Source organism: Scardinius erythrophthalmus, assembly GCF_964197995.2.
Source record: "Scardinius erythrophthalmus genome assembly, chromosome: 1".
Taxonomy (NCBI): Eukaryota; Metazoa; Chordata; class Actinopteri; order Cypriniformes; family Leuciscidae; genus Scardinius; species Scardinius erythrophthalmus.
Window position 1 is genome coordinate 14,434,320 of NC_138221.1, and position 17,252 is coordinate 14,451,571.

The 17,252-nt window shown below is 41.3% G+C and overlaps 1 protein-coding gene across 1 annotated transcript in view; it reads right to left on the bottom strand.

Moving 5' to 3' along the window:
* Nucleotides 1-15,427, bottom strand: part of LOC308695094 (sucrase-isomaltase, intestinal-like) — a gene marked incomplete at its 5' end in the record, with an annotated part of 41,111 nt that extends 25,684 nt beyond the window's left edge. Inside the window, 10 exons of the mRNA XM_081373057.1 lie at nucleotides 62-193; nucleotides 666-791; nucleotides 2,112-2,224; nucleotides 2,412-2,511; nucleotides 3,389-3,560; nucleotides 4,893-5,044; nucleotides 5,126-5,235; nucleotides 5,369-5,489; nucleotides 8,979-9,058; nucleotides 15,319-15,427. Of these exons, the coding sequence (XP_081229183.1) occupies nucleotides 62-193; nucleotides 666-791; nucleotides 2,112-2,224; nucleotides 2,412-2,511; nucleotides 3,389-3,560; nucleotides 4,893-5,044; nucleotides 5,126-5,235; nucleotides 5,369-5,489; nucleotides 8,979-9,058; nucleotides 15,319-15,427 (1,215 nt within the window). The remainder of the gene's footprint in view (nucleotides 1-61; nucleotides 194-665; nucleotides 792-2,111; nucleotides 2,225-2,411; nucleotides 2,512-3,388; nucleotides 3,561-4,892; nucleotides 5,045-5,125; nucleotides 5,236-5,368; nucleotides 5,490-8,978; nucleotides 9,059-15,318) is intronic.
* Between the last annotated feature and the right edge of the window lie 1,825 nt (nucleotides 15,428-17,252).

Genomic DNA, 17,252 nt, shown 5'->3' on the forward strand with positions numbered 1-17,252 from the left:
CTCTAAACTTCTTTTGGCCCACTGTCCAAAACCCAGAACTAACGTGCCAGCCAATGCTCACCAATATGGTGATGTATTTCTGCCCTTTCTCATGCATGTAGTCAGCAAACTGAGGCAGCTCCGCAAACTTCACCGTATCGTAAGTGAAGATCTTTTTGTCCTCCATGTAGTCAATATCAGTGTACTGGACGTCCTAGAACACAAAATAATGATGATTCAGCTTTGAGTCTCAGTGAAGTTTCCTTCTCTCACTGAATATCCTGTTTCACTCCAACGTCTACCTATGGAAGTTACGCTCTTAAACATAAAAGTTAATTACTGGCATTGATTATTCCGTGAAAAATCCATGGAATCTTTCCATCGCACAAAAGAGTCTTTATAGTGGAAAAGGTTCTTTAGACTATTAAAATGTTCTTTACACTAAGAAACGAATGGTTCTTTAAACAAGGTTCTTTGGGGAACCAGAAATGGTGTAATGCAAAAATTGTAGATTCACTTTTGTCTGTTTGCCCCACCATCAGGTGCTAAACGCTTCTAAATGCATGTTTTCAGGTGAAATGCACATTATTCACAAATCCGTGCCCTCGATAGTGGCTTTGAGGTACTGGGTGGAATCAAGTTTTGCAGAAGAAAGTGAGGAGCCTCCTTCTGTTCCTGGCACTTACATACGGAAGGCCGGCCTGTCGATTTCTCTCCACGACTCTCTTGATCTCGTCCAGGCTGCCGTAGTCCCAGCGAGAGAGCTGGAAGCCCAGAGACCAGTACGGAGGGATGAAAGGCCTGCCGATCAGCTGGAGAGACATGAAGCCATGTTAAACACGTTGAACATCAGCGTGAGGCGTCACGTATCAACTCTCGCCACGAGCTAAAGTAAGTTACAAATTTTTGTTAGAGGTTCATGGCGTGATCCGATCAGGGTTTATTTTGCAATAATGACCATTTGACTGCATATTACTGCTATTTGCCAATTAATAAATAAATACACATCAATGGACCAGTGTTATTTTAGTATCATTGATATATTATTTTAGTTTTTGTTAACATTAAAAAATGTAAAAATATATTTTTTAAATTATGTTTTCAGTCTCTTTTTAATTTTAGTTAAAGTTTTAGTAATTTTGTTGCATGGCATTTTTTATGTCTAAATAGTTCTTAATTTTAGCTGAAATATATATATATTTTTAATGGTTTTAGTTTTACATTTAGTTTGAGTAAATGAAAATAACTGGAAGTGATGTCACATGGGGCGTTGCTGGCGAAGAAGATGAAGGTATTCCAACACACAGTTTTAATAAATCAACAAACAGGCGAACTTAAAGCAACAAACACTTAACATAGACATTACCAGACAGGGAACTTAAATACACAGAGATGATTAACTAAACGACGAACAGCTGTAATGATTGTGTTGGTGTCCATGGTGACAGACGAGTGGCAGCAAATAAGAACAAGGAACACGAGACAGGAACGACAACAAACTAAAAGTCCTTGAGCTAAATACAACGAGTTGTGTAATAAATTATAATATTTTACATGATTTGAATTCATAATAGTTGTATGATATTTGTAATTAATAACATAAAACTTAGTTTGACCACAGAATGCCGCAAATGACCAGAATCAGAATAAAGCATTTCAGAACATTTTTCAAATAATTATTTTAGATGTAAATGTAATAGAAAATAAACATATTATAAATGTTTATAATTCACAATAGAATATTTTAGCAGTCAATATATACATACATTGTTTGACTGCAGAATACTATGACTGACCAATAAGAACCAGGTATTTTTGTAGCCTACAATAAATTCTAATATTTAGTTAAAAATATTTCCAGAGCAAAATATGTACCAAAACATAAAAATGTGGAAGAATAAACAATCTGTACAATTTATTAATATACAAACTATCAATTTGATATTTTTTAATTATTATTTCTATGAACTTTTTACTTTTAATCCGATAGGAAACTGGAGAAATAACCAGGAAATCACTCTATTTATTCTTGCCACATGTCCTCACGTGTACCGTCCAGCACGCTGTCTCTAACATGAAAAAAGCATTTCCAAGTGTTTACACTGGTCACTGGTGTTCTCATCTACTCTCACCTGTGTGAATTCATCCACCAGTGCCTCTGGTGTGTCTCCAAGCAGGATGTAGAAGTCCAAAACTCCTCCAATAGTCCGGTAGGTTACGGCCGGAGCCGGCTGGATTGTCACCTCTGCACACAGACAGACATAAACAATTGAAACTCATTTGCCAAACTCATTCCAAACACTCAAACACATCCAAACACACTATACATGCACTATATCATCTCAAATCATGTTATTAATGATTATGACTTTAGTCCATGGTAAAACCATCGCAATGACACAATAAAACTACTGGAGAGAGACTTGGTTTACCCATAGCATTGCTGTTCATGAGGAAAACACCCATGGATTGGCCGCTGGCATCTTCCAGACATGTGAAATAGGGGTAGTGGCCATACAGGTTGTGTGTGTCCTGGAGGAGGAATGACATTAAGGTTTGTAATGGCAGATTTCAGACTTTTAATCAGTTAATTGGACATTTTAGGACATTTATGTCTCATGATCTTCAAACACAAATTGCAGGATAATCCTACACAAGAAGTAACTGCTCTGCACTGTAAAAAATGTTTCGTTCTTCATGTGAAATTTTTAAATTAATTGGTTAATTCAAATTGAAAACTAGTTAATATGACTAAATCAACCTGATTACATATGGTTATACCAACAACAACAAAAACAAGTAATAAAAACTCAGTGAGTGTTTTAGCGCAATTTTTTGACGTCATGGGATCACAACACTAAGAGATAGTAAATCTTTTTATGTTTTTTTTTTTTTTTGTGCGTTCCCGAGATTAGACCTATCTTAACATAATGCCGAAAACCCAAAGTCTCTAGGTGGTCTGGTTGAGGAGGAGATAGAAGTGCAAGATTGGTGCGCACAGACAGAACAGAAATCATGAGTTAACAATCGCAATTTTGTCAGTTGGAAAATTGCGCTAAAAAGATTAGTTAGAATTAAAGGAAAAGTTCACCAAAAATGATAACTCTGTCATATATATATATATATATATATATATATATATATATATATATATATATATATATAATTAATAATTTTAATATCAGTCAAATGACTTCAGGAGGTTTGGAATACGGTGCATGAGTTGTATGAACTTCTTTTATGATGCTTTTGTATCCTTTTTTGAAGCCTGACATCCTCAGTCCTTCATATTGGCCAGGAGATTCTCCAAAAACATACCTAAAACTTTGTATTTCACTGAAGAATCTAAGACAAACTGGTTTGGAATAGTGAAAATGTTTGTGCGAATGATCTAAATGTTCTGACTCACGCCGTTGGGAAAAGCATCTCTTGTGAAGATAGGCCAGGTCCTCCAGTTCGTGTCATGGCGGAAGGTCTGATGGACATGCTCTCCGAGTCCATAGATGTTGTGAGAAGGGAGTTTAGCAGAGAGCTGAAGGTACTGATCATCAAAAACCAGCGGCCCAATGGTTGTGTCAAACCTGACAAAGCAAGAGGGGAAGAGAGGAGGTTTAATCACAGTTCAGTTTGTGGGTAAATGTCATGAAAGCTGTCAAGAACATATCTATTGACCAAAAGATTCACCATTGACAATGCACTGATAGATAGGTCATCAAAAAGATCATCTTCTGTAACCAAAGGAAAACAACTTCCTATTCTTGAAACCACAGCTAAACTGATAGCTAAGAAAAGAATTCTGTAACATCGCCATCTTCTTAGCTAAAACTCTAAAACAGTAAAAACAGCATTTTCATAAACATATGGGAAATCGTTGTATTCTTTGGAAATAAGGCCTATTTCTCATTGGGTAATCCTGCTATTAAAAGCTGTTTTAATACAAACTACATTCATGAGAAATCTAATTCGGATTATTATCTGTATCTTTGATGTACGTACAGTATAAGGTTTGTTTCACACATCTTGAGCATTGCAACAGACATCACACATGTACCGTTTCTAGGTTTTATAGCTTCCTATATTGAGTATTTCTTTTGATAATGGCCATAAATTATAAAAAGGTTAACAGTTTGTTGATAACGAATAACACATTTTAAAATGGTAATTAATTTACTTAAGAGTCATAAACGTTTACATAGATGTCTTTGTTAAAACACTGGGTTTCTGTTGATGTAATAATATTGATAATTTATTGTGTGTAATTTAAACTCAAATTTTTGCGTAAATGGATTTTTCTAATAAAGTTTTTGCAACTTTAACTTTTTGAATATTGGTCTGTGGGTTTCTCGTTCCCAGTATGCTTTACATAGGACTGGATAAGAAGAATAAATGTTGAAATTAAAAGTTTTTTTTTTTTGTCTTTTTTGGGGGTAGTTTGTTGGTTGAACATAATTTCGTAAGAAAAAACTGATGCAAACTCTTGCATATGCTTCTAATAAGCAGCAGTGCATTCTTTAATATTTCTTTGAAAAGGCCACCGCATTGATTATGTGAAAGATGCAACATTCATGAAGCAGGCCTGATAGTGACTGTGACTTAAAAATGATCAAACTAGACTTGAACTCGTCTAGGAACTAGGAATCAGGACTTACTCTTTACCAGCCTGTGACATGACGGCAGACAATAACAAAATGAAACAAAGTTTGCGTGTACAGTTTCCATCAATATCACGTGGACAGCAAGGCAAAGACTGTTGCTTTACAAGAAGCTTGATTGCATTGCTGTCTTTCTGTCTTTTTGGTGCTGTGATTGCCCCTTGTTTAGTCAAAGAAACACTCTAAAATGATCCTGTGCTGGATTGTATAGCAATGCCTAAACCTCCCAGAGTGTGAAAAGGTGAAAAGCTCCCCACTCACAGGAGTTTCTCAGGAGATGTTCTCCAAACTTTCAGTCCAAAGGGCTTCTGGATCAGCTCCAGTCTATATTTTAGGGGTCCGGTGGGAGGGGTGGAAGGTGCTTGAACATGCTCGTGAGGAACCTCAAACCTGGCTTGCTTTGCATCAGTGATCTGGTAGACAAAGAGAACATTGCACGCCATTATAGACGTCTTTATATTGACACCGTGCCTTACGTCAGTTTTTAAACAGACCTTAAATCGAAGACGGTTTTCTGTCTGCATTTCAGCGTAGAAGGTCAACTCTTTAATATCAGCTCCAAATAGAGACGGAGCATCCAATCGAGTCAGCTGGGCCTCAATATCTACAGCAAAACAAACATTTTCCATCAGGTCTTGGCGAATCGTTTACTCTACTTGCTGAATGGTCAAACACAAACTTTTCAAAGCAAAATGGAAAGCAGATTTGCACAACATCTTGTTTCAAGCTGAACTCACGTGTGCTGTCAGGCCTGCTTTCACTGACCACGTTGTAGCCGTGGTTTTTGGAAAAGAAGCACCAGGGGACGTTAGCCTCACTCGCGGGGCTCCAACAGCAAGCTCTTTCCAAACATTTTTGCTGTAAGGACACACAGTAAAAATTTAGCAAAGCATGCTGGGAGTTTGTGTGGAATGTATGTCACGGGACACTGAACGAGAGACGAGGATTCAAGTGCAGAGAAGATTTAATAAACAAACATAGACAAAATACAAAAACTCAGAACTCAGATACCAACAGCACAGGAACATCAAATACAGGTAACACGGACAACGAGCCAGCACAAGACTACAAACACAAGGAGGCTAAATAGGGGAACAAACAAAGGAGGGTAACGAACACAACAGGTGGGACAAATTAACCAAATAATCAGATAACAAGATGGGAGGGGCTAGACAATAAACAAGAACACATGGCAAACAACAAAAACACCCATGTGCAGCACAAGACAGGACAGGCATGTGACATTACCCCCTCCCTACGGAGCGGCTACCAGACGCTCCACAAGACCCGAACGGAACGGGAGGGACAGACCAGGGCGGGACGGGAGGGACAGACCAGGGCGGGACGGGAGGGACAGACCAGGGCGGGACGGGAGGGACAGACCAGGGCGGGACGGGCGGGACGGGAGGGACAGACCAGGGCGGGACGGGCGGGACGGGAGGGACAGACCAGGGCGGGACGGGAGGGACAGACCAGGGCGGGACACAAAGTTCGAGAGTCCAGGGCGGTGCAGACCGTCCATCTGGCGGCCAGGGCGGAGACTCTCTCTTGGGCGGCCAGGGCGGAGACTCTCTCTTGGGCGGCCAGGGCGGAGACGACCCCTCGGGCGGCCAGGGCGGAGACGACCCCTCGGGCGGCCAGGGCGGAGACGACCCCTCGGGCGGCCAGGGCGGAGACGACCCCTCGGGCGGCCAGGGCGGAGACGACCCCTCGGGCGGCCAGGGCGGAGACGACCCCTCGGGCGGCCAGGGCGGAGACGGCCCCTCGGGCGGCCAGGGCGGAGACGGCCCCTCGGGCGGCCAGGGCGGAGACGGCCCCTCGGGCGGCCAGGGCGGAGACGGCCCCTCGGGCGGCCAGGGCGGAGACGGCCCCTCGGGCGGCCAGGGCGGAGACGGCCCCTCGGGCGGCCAGGGCGGAGACGGCCCCTCGGGCGGCCAGGGCGGAGACGACCCCTCGGGCGGCCAGGGCGGAGACGACCCCTCGGGCGGCTCAGGAACAGACCCCACCGGCTCGGGCACTGGAACAGACACCACCGGCTCGGGCACTGGAACAGACACCACCGGCTCGGGCACTGGAACAGACACCACCGGCTCGGGCACTGGAACAGACACCACCGGCTCGGGCACTGGAACAGACACCACCGGCTCGGGCACTGGAACTGGCACCACCGGCTCGGGCACTGGAACTGGCACCACCGGCTCGGGCACTGGAACTGGCACCACCGGCTCAGGAACAGACCCCACCGGCTCGGGCACGGGAACTGGCACCACCGGCTCGGGCACTGGAACTGGCACCACCGGCTCGGGCACTGGAACTGGCACCACAGGCTCGGGCACTGGAACTGGCACCACCGGCTCAGGTTCAGGAACAGACACAGACACAGGCTCAGGAACAGACACAGGCTCAGGAACAGACACAGGCTCAGGAACAGACACTGGCTCCGGCTCAGGAACAGACACTGGCTCCGGCTCAGGAACAGACACTGGCTCCGGCTCAGGAACAGACACTGGCTCCGGCTCAGGAACAGACACTGGCTCCGGCTCAGGAACAGACACTGGCTCCGGCTCAGGAACAGACACTGGCTCCGGCTCAGGAACAGACACTGGCTCCGGCTCAGGAACAGACACTGGCTCCGGCTCAGGAACAGACACTGGCTCCGGCTCAGGAACAGACACTGGCTCCGGCTCAGGAACAGACACTGGCTCCGGCTCAGGAACAGACACTGGCTCCGGCTCAGGAACAGACACTGGCTCCGGCTCAGGAACAGACACTGGCTCCGGCTCAGGAACAGACACTGGCTCCGGCTCAGGAACAGACACTGGCTCCGGCTCAGGAACAGACACTGGCTCCGGCTCAGGAACAGACACTGGCTCAGGAACAGACACTGGCTCCGGCTCAGGAACAGACACTGGCTCCGGCTCAGGAACAGACACTGGCTCCGGCTCAGGAACAGACACTGGCTCCGGCTCAGGAACAGACACTGGCTCCGGCTCAGGAACAGACACTGGCTCCGGCTCAGGAACAGACACTGGCTCCGGCTCAGGAACAGACACTGGCTCCGGCTCAGGAACAGACACTGGCTCCGGCTCAGGAACAGACACTGGCTCCGGCTCAGGAACAGACACTGGCTCCGGCTCAGGAACAGACACTGGCTCCGGCTCAGGAACAGACACTGGCTCCGGCTCAGGAACAGACACTGGCTCCGGCTCAGGAACAGACACTGGCTCCGGCTCAGGAACAGACACCACCGGCTCAAGTGTGTGCGTAGCCCACACACACAACATGGCTGTGGCCATAATGGCCAGTGTCGCGGTCACAGAGGGCTCAGGCTCAGGAACAGACACCACCGGCTCAGACACAGGCTCGACGGCGGCCATCTTGTCAGGGGACACAGGCTCGGCAGGCGTGATGTGAACAGGCTCGGCGGCGGCCATCTTGTCCGAAGACACAGGCTCGACGGCGGCCATCTTGTCAGGGGACACAGGCTCGGCAGGCGTGACTTGAACAGGCTCGGCGGCAGCGACGACCATCTTGTCCGAAGACATAGGCTCAGGAACAGTCTCTGGCTGGGCCGACGTGACGTGAACAGTCTCTGGCTGGGCCGACGTGACGTGAACAGTCTCTGGCTGGGCCGACGTGACGTGAACAGTCTCTGGCTGGGCAGACGTGACGTGAACAGTCTCTGGCTGGGCAGACGTGACGTGAACAGTCTCTGGCTGGGCAGACGTGACGTGAACCGTCTCTGGCTGGGCAGATGTGACGTGACGTTGAAGTGGCGCCTTTCTCCTCCTCCTCCGTCTCCTGACCACCGGCTCCGAAACCACCGAACCACCTCCTCCGATCTGATCACCGTCAGACATGGTGCTCTCCTCCTCCAAAGTTCTCTGAGCACACCTGGCAAAATATTCAAACAGGGAAATGGAGTTTCCCTTGTTCTCCCCCGGAGGAAAAATCTCGCTCTGCTGAATCCACATACTTGGCTGGCTCGTTCTGTCACGGGACACTGAACGAGAGACGAGGATTCAAGTGCAGAGAAGATTTAATAAACAAACATAGACAAAATACAAAAACTCAGAACTCAGATACCAACAGCACAGGAACATCAAATACAGGTAACACGGACAACGAGCCAGCACAAGACTACAAACACAAGGAGGCTAAATAGGGGAACAAACAAAGGAGGGTAACGAACACAACAGGTGGGACAAATTAACCAAATAATCAGATAACAAGATGGGAGGGGCTAGACAATAAACAAGAACACATGGCAAACAACAAAAACACCCATGTGCAGCACAAGACAGGACAGGCATGTGACAATGTAGGCCATATCCATATGCAGTTTACCTCGGAAGCGCCGGGATCTGGGAAACAGTCCACTCTCTCGCCATGTGGGATGTTGGGACATTCTGGAACGATGTTTCGATCTGTGGATCGAGATACTTTAGTGGAAGATCAAAGATCACTGTAAAATGAACTATTCTATGTTTGCCCTTGCTTAACAAATTTTTTTTTTTTTTTAGTTAATAATTTGTGTCTACTATTTCTGTTAAACATTAGACAGTTCATGAGTGGTTTGCGTGTTTATGCTCCGTATAGCTTTCTGTTTTGAATCTAGATTTACTATCATTCCCTGTTGTTTATATCGGTAAATATAACTTACTCATCACCACACATTCAATTACTCATCACCACACATTAATCTGATATCGCTAGCTTTTATCTAAATTGTTATCACTAGCACAACACGCTAGCATTTAAAGACATTATGAACTGTATTGAAGTTAGACAACACGTGTCAGGACCCACTCACTGTCGTAATCATACTCTAGATCTAATATTATCACACGGAATAGATGTGGATGCCGTTGAAATTCTGCAGCAGAGCGATGACATCTCAGATCATTATCTAGTCTCGTATAAACTTCATTTAGCCAAGGCTGCAAAGCCGACTCCGTGTTATAAATATGTCTATGAAAAAAGAAGCGTGATGTCCGCACACTGAAAATAGCTGCTTCAAATGAATTTATTAATAGCACAACGTTTCGACCATCAGGTCTTCTTCAGGCACAATGAACCATAACTTCTGCCACTAAAGATTGCTTTATTAATAATATACCTGATCAGTTTCATCTGCTCAGCATCCCAGATAGCTTAGAAGAACTACTTATAACTCTCTTTTCCAGCACTTTAGACACAATTTCTCCTTTGCACTTCAAGAAGATTAAAGAAAATAGTCCAACGCCGTGGTACAACGAGCACACTCAGGCCCTTAAGAGAGCAGCCAGAAAAATGGAGTATAGCTGGAAGAAAACAAAACTAGCCGTACTTGCGTACAGAAAGGCTTTAAAAAGCTGCTAGATCTGCTTATTTCTCGACTCTCTTAGAAGAAAACAAACACAACCCTAGGTATTTATTTGATACATTGGCAAAATTAACAAGAAGTAAAGTTTCTACTTCTGAAGTTTCCAAAGAACACAGCAGTAATGACTTTATGAACTTTTTCACTTATAAGATTGATAATATTAGGGAGAAAATTATAACTATGCAACCGTCTACTACAGTATCGCATCAGGCAGTGCATTGTAGTCTCCCTGAGGAAAAATTTGATTCATTCGTTGCTATAGGAGAGGAAGAATTTACTAAACTCATTAAATCATCTAAATCTACAACATGTATGTTAGACCCGACTAAGCTACTGATAGAGATGCTTCCAGAAGTCCTAGATCCTCTTCTTAATATCATTAATTCATCTTTGTCTCTAGAATATGTACCGAAAAAATTTAAGCTGGCTATGATTAAACTTCTTGATTATTTAAATCGCAACTTGATTCTACAAAATTAGTCCATTACAGGCCGATTTTGAATCTACCCTTTTGTCAAAGAAAAGGCAGTATCTTCACAACTATGTTCCTTTTTAGAAAGAAATGATATCTGTGAGGATTTCCAGTCTTGATTTAGACCGTACCAAAGTACTGAGACAGCTCTCGTTAGAGTCACAAATGATTTGCTCTTATCATCCGATCGTGGTTGTATCTCACTATTGGTGTTACTCGATCTTAGTGCTGCATTTGACACCATTGACCACAACATTCTTTTAAATAGACTCGAAAATTATGTTGGCATTAGTGGAATTGCATTAGCATGGTTTAAATCATACTTATCTGACCATTATCAGTTTGTGGTAGTAAACGAAGAGATCTCATATAAATATTGCGAATTTGCATCAATGGCCTCGTAACCCCATTTCACCCCAGCCTTGAGGAACCAAGTGAATGCTAGGATGAGCCACCAGATGGTGCTGGACATGCTGGAGACCTACAACATCATGAATAGGATGGTGTAACCTTTCTTTTTGGTGCGTTGAACCACCATCTGGAACTCATTATCGAACTGCTCATTGCAAACCACGTTGTCTTCCAGAAGGAATCTGGCAATGTAAAAGCGATGGACACCATCGTATGACACCCTGAAAGTAGTATAATGGGTCTTTCCGGGTAACTAAAGCATTTCATGTCAACTAAATAAGTGAATAAAGAGGACGCGCAGCACAAAAGATAAATCCCAAGCCAAATTTACGTGAACTTCTGCTCGTCATCACTGAAGTGGAATTTTTTATTATTATATATATAGTCATATTGGTCAGCTTTGCATAGGTAATGTAAACATATGGTACACAACAAATTCTGAAGAACTAACATCAGAGTCAAATGTTCATACATACATACATACATACATACATACATACTACTACTACTACTACTAATAATAATAATAATAAATGTATACTACAGATTAAAACGCATATTTGTTGATGTATTTTGTTGTAAAATAATAATATAATACATTCATAAGAATCAATAACTTTAGCTGATATAATGATATAATTGTTGTTGTCTTAATATAATGATAATAAGTGACAAACTCAGGTATACTTTAGTGCACATAGTGATAATTTACTTTAGTTATGATGTGAAACATGGATTGATGCTCTTACCTGAAGCACTCAAAGCTATGAGAAGACAGAAAGACAGGTAGACAGTCCAGACCGCCATTGTTTCTCAATGAACACTGAAACTCTGCATAGAATTTAAAACAGAATTATACATAAATAATTGTTATAATGGTTAAAATATGTATTTTTATACCACGAACCAGTTCAGTAGATCAATGTGAATGTCTGGATATTGCGCTGTGGATCTCTGGTTTATCTTTATATACTGGAGGGGAGTTTGTTTATCAGCACCTGCTCATGTTCTCACATCTCACATGTGAATTAATCCTGTTTTATGTGAGTTCTTGGTATGTAAAGATATTTTTCATCTATTCAGTAGTGTAATTTTAATTGCGTCAGTGTACAAGTTTTTTGTGCATGGTTCATATATTTCACACACTCTTCATAAGATGCTCTTCGGGTCATCTCAAATCATGCTGGAGAACATGATCATCAGTTTTATACAAACTTCTGGAGTTCGTGCACTTTTATTTTTTTTTTAGTGCTGCTGTCATTGCAAGAAAAGTGGGAAAACCATATGAATTCTGAGATTCATGCTGATTTTTTCAATTTTATTTTCAGTCAGTTTTATGTGGATATTATATAATTGCAATGAAAATGTTGTATTAAATTTGAAAGAATACAAAAAATTATATTTTCTTAATTAAATCAACACAACTGTTACATTTAAAGCTGGAACTGTAATTTCTGTAACACTAACCTTGTTGTATAAGCATTTTTACAAATGTGATAGCATTGTGTAAACAGCATGTGAGCAGGGTAATCAACATTACCTTGAATATGAGAGTCACATGGAGGATTCAGAGGAAACATATATTTATTTTATTTATTTTTCCTAAGCCCAAGAGACTTAGTTATGATTCTCATAAATCAGAAAACGAGTCAAAGCTGAGAATGTGGTGGAAGGAACATAGAACATTTTGTCTTGCTGTAATCTCTTTCAAGTCCTCATTCATATTCATATTTTATTGCTCGGAGGTTGCTCTTTTCAAGCTCAGGAGACTTAGATGTTGTGATTCTCAAATATCTCTCATTTTAGTAACAGATGTGTCACAGATGTTTCTACTAAGATTCTTTAGGGGAAATAAAAGTAGACACAACTGAGACACAGTTCTGAGAGAAAAGAGTCCAACATGTCTTCTAAACTTTAGAGGAGACAAATGTGAGTCTTTAGGAGAAAATCTGACCACAGTGTGTTATGTTCTGGAGATATCTTTTGAAACTTTAGAGGAGACAAATATGAGAGTGTTAGAGTCTCCATTTGATGTTAAAGCAACCTCATTTTTGTTTAGGAAAACATCTGAGATGTTAAAGAGATCTAATTTTTATTTTTTATTTCCCTTTTCTTTCATTTACAGATCTTCTTTATAAGTTATGTAAAAACATTTTTTTAATTTGATCCTTTATTTGCCAAAGTTTCCGTTATACCTTTCAGTTACAGGACATAAAAATCTATACAATATCTATACAAAATTATATCATTTTTAAATTATAAATAGTTTCTTTATGTAAATATATCTTCTCTTCGTTTGTAGACATGTCTTTCTTGCTCACGTTGCACTTGGTCTCTTTGCAGATGTGAACTTATGCTCTCCTTCTCAAGCTCAGGAACAGGTGAATCCACAGACATTGATGCATGTCTCATGTGTTTGACATTACTTTTGATCAATGATCCATCTTCTGTATTCACAAGTTCAAATGAGCTGTCTGACGTTTTGCTCAGGACACACCTTGCACTTTCAAAACTCTGAGTCTAACTTTTCTTGCTCTATATTTGCGTTGAAGTCTACATCTCCCACTTTGAAGGAATGATCCTTTGCTCTGTTTGTTTTATCTTTATAGCCTTTCATTTTCTCCTTATATGTCTGATGATGTGTTTTGACTTTCTGTGTGTTCTGTTCTTGTAACAGGTTCTCAATTCAAACAGTTCTCACTTTGTTTGAATATCTCTGGAAAACATAAGAAATGCTGGGATTTCTCCTGAAGCACGATGAGGAGTGGCACAGTAGACATCATCATTTTCAGAAGCTCCTCTTTCCACACTTTATTTTCACACTTGCATTGGATGTTTAAAACGTCTTTTTCAGATATTGATGGAACCGTTAAATCTTCCCGTTACTCTTAGGATAATACAGCGAAGTGCAGATGTCCTTGATACCTCCATTCTTGAGAAAAGTTTTAAATGCTTGAATGTCTGCTATTGTCAGTCACATCTTTTGATGGATAGCCAAAGCGAGCAAACATTTTCCTCAGTTCTGCAGTGACTGTTTATGAGGAGATGTCAGCTATCACCACTGCCTCAGGACGGGAAAAGTAGTCAATAACAGTAAGAACGCATTCACCTTGTATTAGTCCTACTTAGTCAATTCCGATAACACGGTGTAGGCAACACCGATTTTTGTCGTTGTTCTCTGTATTGACAGCACTCCAAATGTACAAAAAAATGAGCCCAATGTAAAAATTGACCGGAGTTCTCCTTTAAGTTGAAAATAGGCAAGACAAGGTTCGCTTGTCAGAGCTTCTTTCATGCTGTTGGAGGACTGTATGTTTGCCGATTTAGGAATAAATGTCATTAGATATCCAGATGTATCCAGATATGATCTCAACTGACTTACATTTTGTGTCCTGGGTTCTCCACACACAGCCTCCACTTTCCTGGGATCAGATTTAGCTAGTCTGAATGAACACTTATCTTTGTTCAGTTCAAGTCCTCTTTCTTTGAATCTTTCAAACACTGCTCTCAATCTTTCCTCCAGCTTTCTGCCAGTGTCAGCACACACTAAAAACATCATCCATGTACCAATCTACCCCTGGTGATCCACAAAGTATGGAGTCAGTTGTTCTTTGATAAGCCCCGGTGCACTAGAAAGGCCAAAATGAACTTTTTGGAAACGGTAGCACCATCTGTGTGTGATGAAGTTTGTTGACTACTCTGCTGAATCAACCTGTCAAAATCCTTTCCTGGCATCCAATTTAGCAAATCCTTTTACATCTTGCATCGCTTGAAGGATGCTATTAACTGTAGGGACTGGATGTCTTTCACGAATGACTGCTTTATTGACCTCTCTTAAATCAACACACAGTCTCACCTCTGTCGTGTCTTTCTTTGCTATCAGTAAGAGGTTGGAGGTCCATTATACACCTTCATCAACCTCCTCAATAATTCCTTCTTCAGTCCTCTTATCGAGCTCTTGATTGACAGCTTCAATCATGTGATATGGGACTCATCGTAGTCCTTGTGCCACAGCTGATATTTTCTCATCGACAGTGACTCTGTGAAACTATCCTGACACTTGTTGCAGTGTTTTGAGCAGTGACTCTTTGGCCAGTTTGCTGAACCTGCCTGGGGAATTTTCCACTTTGTTGACAGACAACACCTGTTAAACTCCCAGCTTAAGACATGCATTCCTCCCCAGCAGTGGTTTTACCGTCCTTTAATCACATATATGGTGTATTTTATGATTCTGTGTATTTTAAACTAGCATCAAAGGAACCTACGTATTTAAAGGGAGTATCTGCAAAAAAAAATCATATGTTCATTCGTCTGGCACAGAGTGACGCCTTTCTGTGTGAAGATAGTCTCGTACCGTTGCTCACTGATGACATTTTTTCTACTGCCTGTATCCACTATCATTTTGATTATATGGCTTTGCACTTTTACAGTCTCTTTACCTTCTGAGTCGATGGAGTTCACAAACTCCTCTAAATCATCCGAATCAGACTCATGCACAGTTCCTGTGAGTTTCTCTTTAAATCCTGGCTTGTCTCTCTTTTTATCCATTTTCTGATCTGCTTATTTTTTTCCTACAAGTCCTTGCAAAGTGTAACATTTTTGTTTTGTTTTTACAATACAGGCATTTTGCTGTCTTTGCTCCGCCTTCATTTGAATGGTGCGTGGCAAACCTGCATCTGTGACATTTCTTATCTTCGTCTGCACGCGATTCTTTTCTGTTTGCTCTGTGTTTTAGCATGCGTTCACTGTGTGCGAGTGTGTTTCTCCCGCCTCCTCAGACTCGACACTTACGGGCGGGTTGCCAGTTTGAGGACACGCAACAGAACAAGCACAATTGACAATGAAAGTCAAGGAGACTTACACACTGTAAGTTGATGAGTTGATTTATCCGTGTTTTAATAAGCTCTTGTTCATAGAGATGTTTAGATGAATACCGAGGCTTTTTAAGTTGTGTGGAATCTGTGATCTCTGAGCCAATTTGTTTGATGACTGCGATCTGTGTGTTTTCCTGCTATCTGGCATCCCGGGGTGTGGAAATACTATTGGCTGAACTGGCAGTGGGCGGAGTCACACAGACCAAAACAAATCAAATTAAAATAGGTGTCATTTGAAAGCTTAGAGTTTGAAATTTACAATGAATGTAGCCAATTTGATAAACTCCTAAGTAGTGCTGAGTTATTTGCTGATAAATAGAAAAAATAAATGTTTTCATAATTTATAACTACTTTTTTGTACTACATACTGCAATATGTCAAATACATCATACAGCTCAGATAGTCCTGTGTCATATGTCATTTGAAAGGTCTCAATGAGTACAATACAACAAGCATAATTGTTTCAGAATTTTTACTAAACTTGAGCAAGGTTTTTGTAAAGTAAGCCCCTCAAGAGACCCATGTGTAAACCATATATGGATGCTGAATTTTAGACACATTTCCACTCTTAACTTCATGAAACATGCTCCGATTGTGCTTCATGTAATTATTGAATAAATTCTCATTTTATCAACAACTCATTGTTATTGTCTGTTTTTATGGCTAAATTATTTACCGTTTAACCCTTGATATCCAGCTCCACATATACATTACAAAAAGTCTGAAATGTAGATTTTAAACGCAATGAATTATCATTTATGCATTTGATGTTGTTATTATTATTAATACCATTAAAGACTATGTGGAGTGGTTTTAAGGCTATGTGGCCTATACTAGTTATTTTTAGTCTGACTAATCTCCCGGTAGGAATACGTTTAATAAATGTGCAGACAAGCATGCAATTTTTACTTTTGTACCATCATAGTATTAAAACAGCAGGTTGATGCAAACATGACAGGTACAATTCAACTGACCATGAATTTGAAATTAATGATAATCAGCAAGAAATAAGTTAGATTAGAGAGGACTAAGACATCAATGAACATGATAATATATCCAGCAAGAGGTTTCAAAGGGTGTTAAATACATACATTAAATCAGCTCATGTCATCACCTAACATGCATAATTTCAGTGCACAGAAAACCTCAAAGCCATATAAATATATTCATATAGGTTTAGGAAGGATGGTTGGAAAACAAGCATATGTGGAGAAGTAGAAACTGTGACTAATGGACTGTTTATGTCATCGTTCATAGCTCATGAACTCATGAACTATAATTTCAAGTTATTTATTAATCATTACTTTGTACTAAGGAGGACTATGAGACAAAAAAAAAAAAAAAAAAATGTTATCAACTTTTTTGCCCCGGACTGGACTATATATACAGGTGCTGGTCATAAAATTAGAATATCATCAAAAAGTGATTTATTTCAAGAATTCAACTTAACAGGTGAAACTAATATATTATAGACTCATTACATGCAAAGTGAGATATTT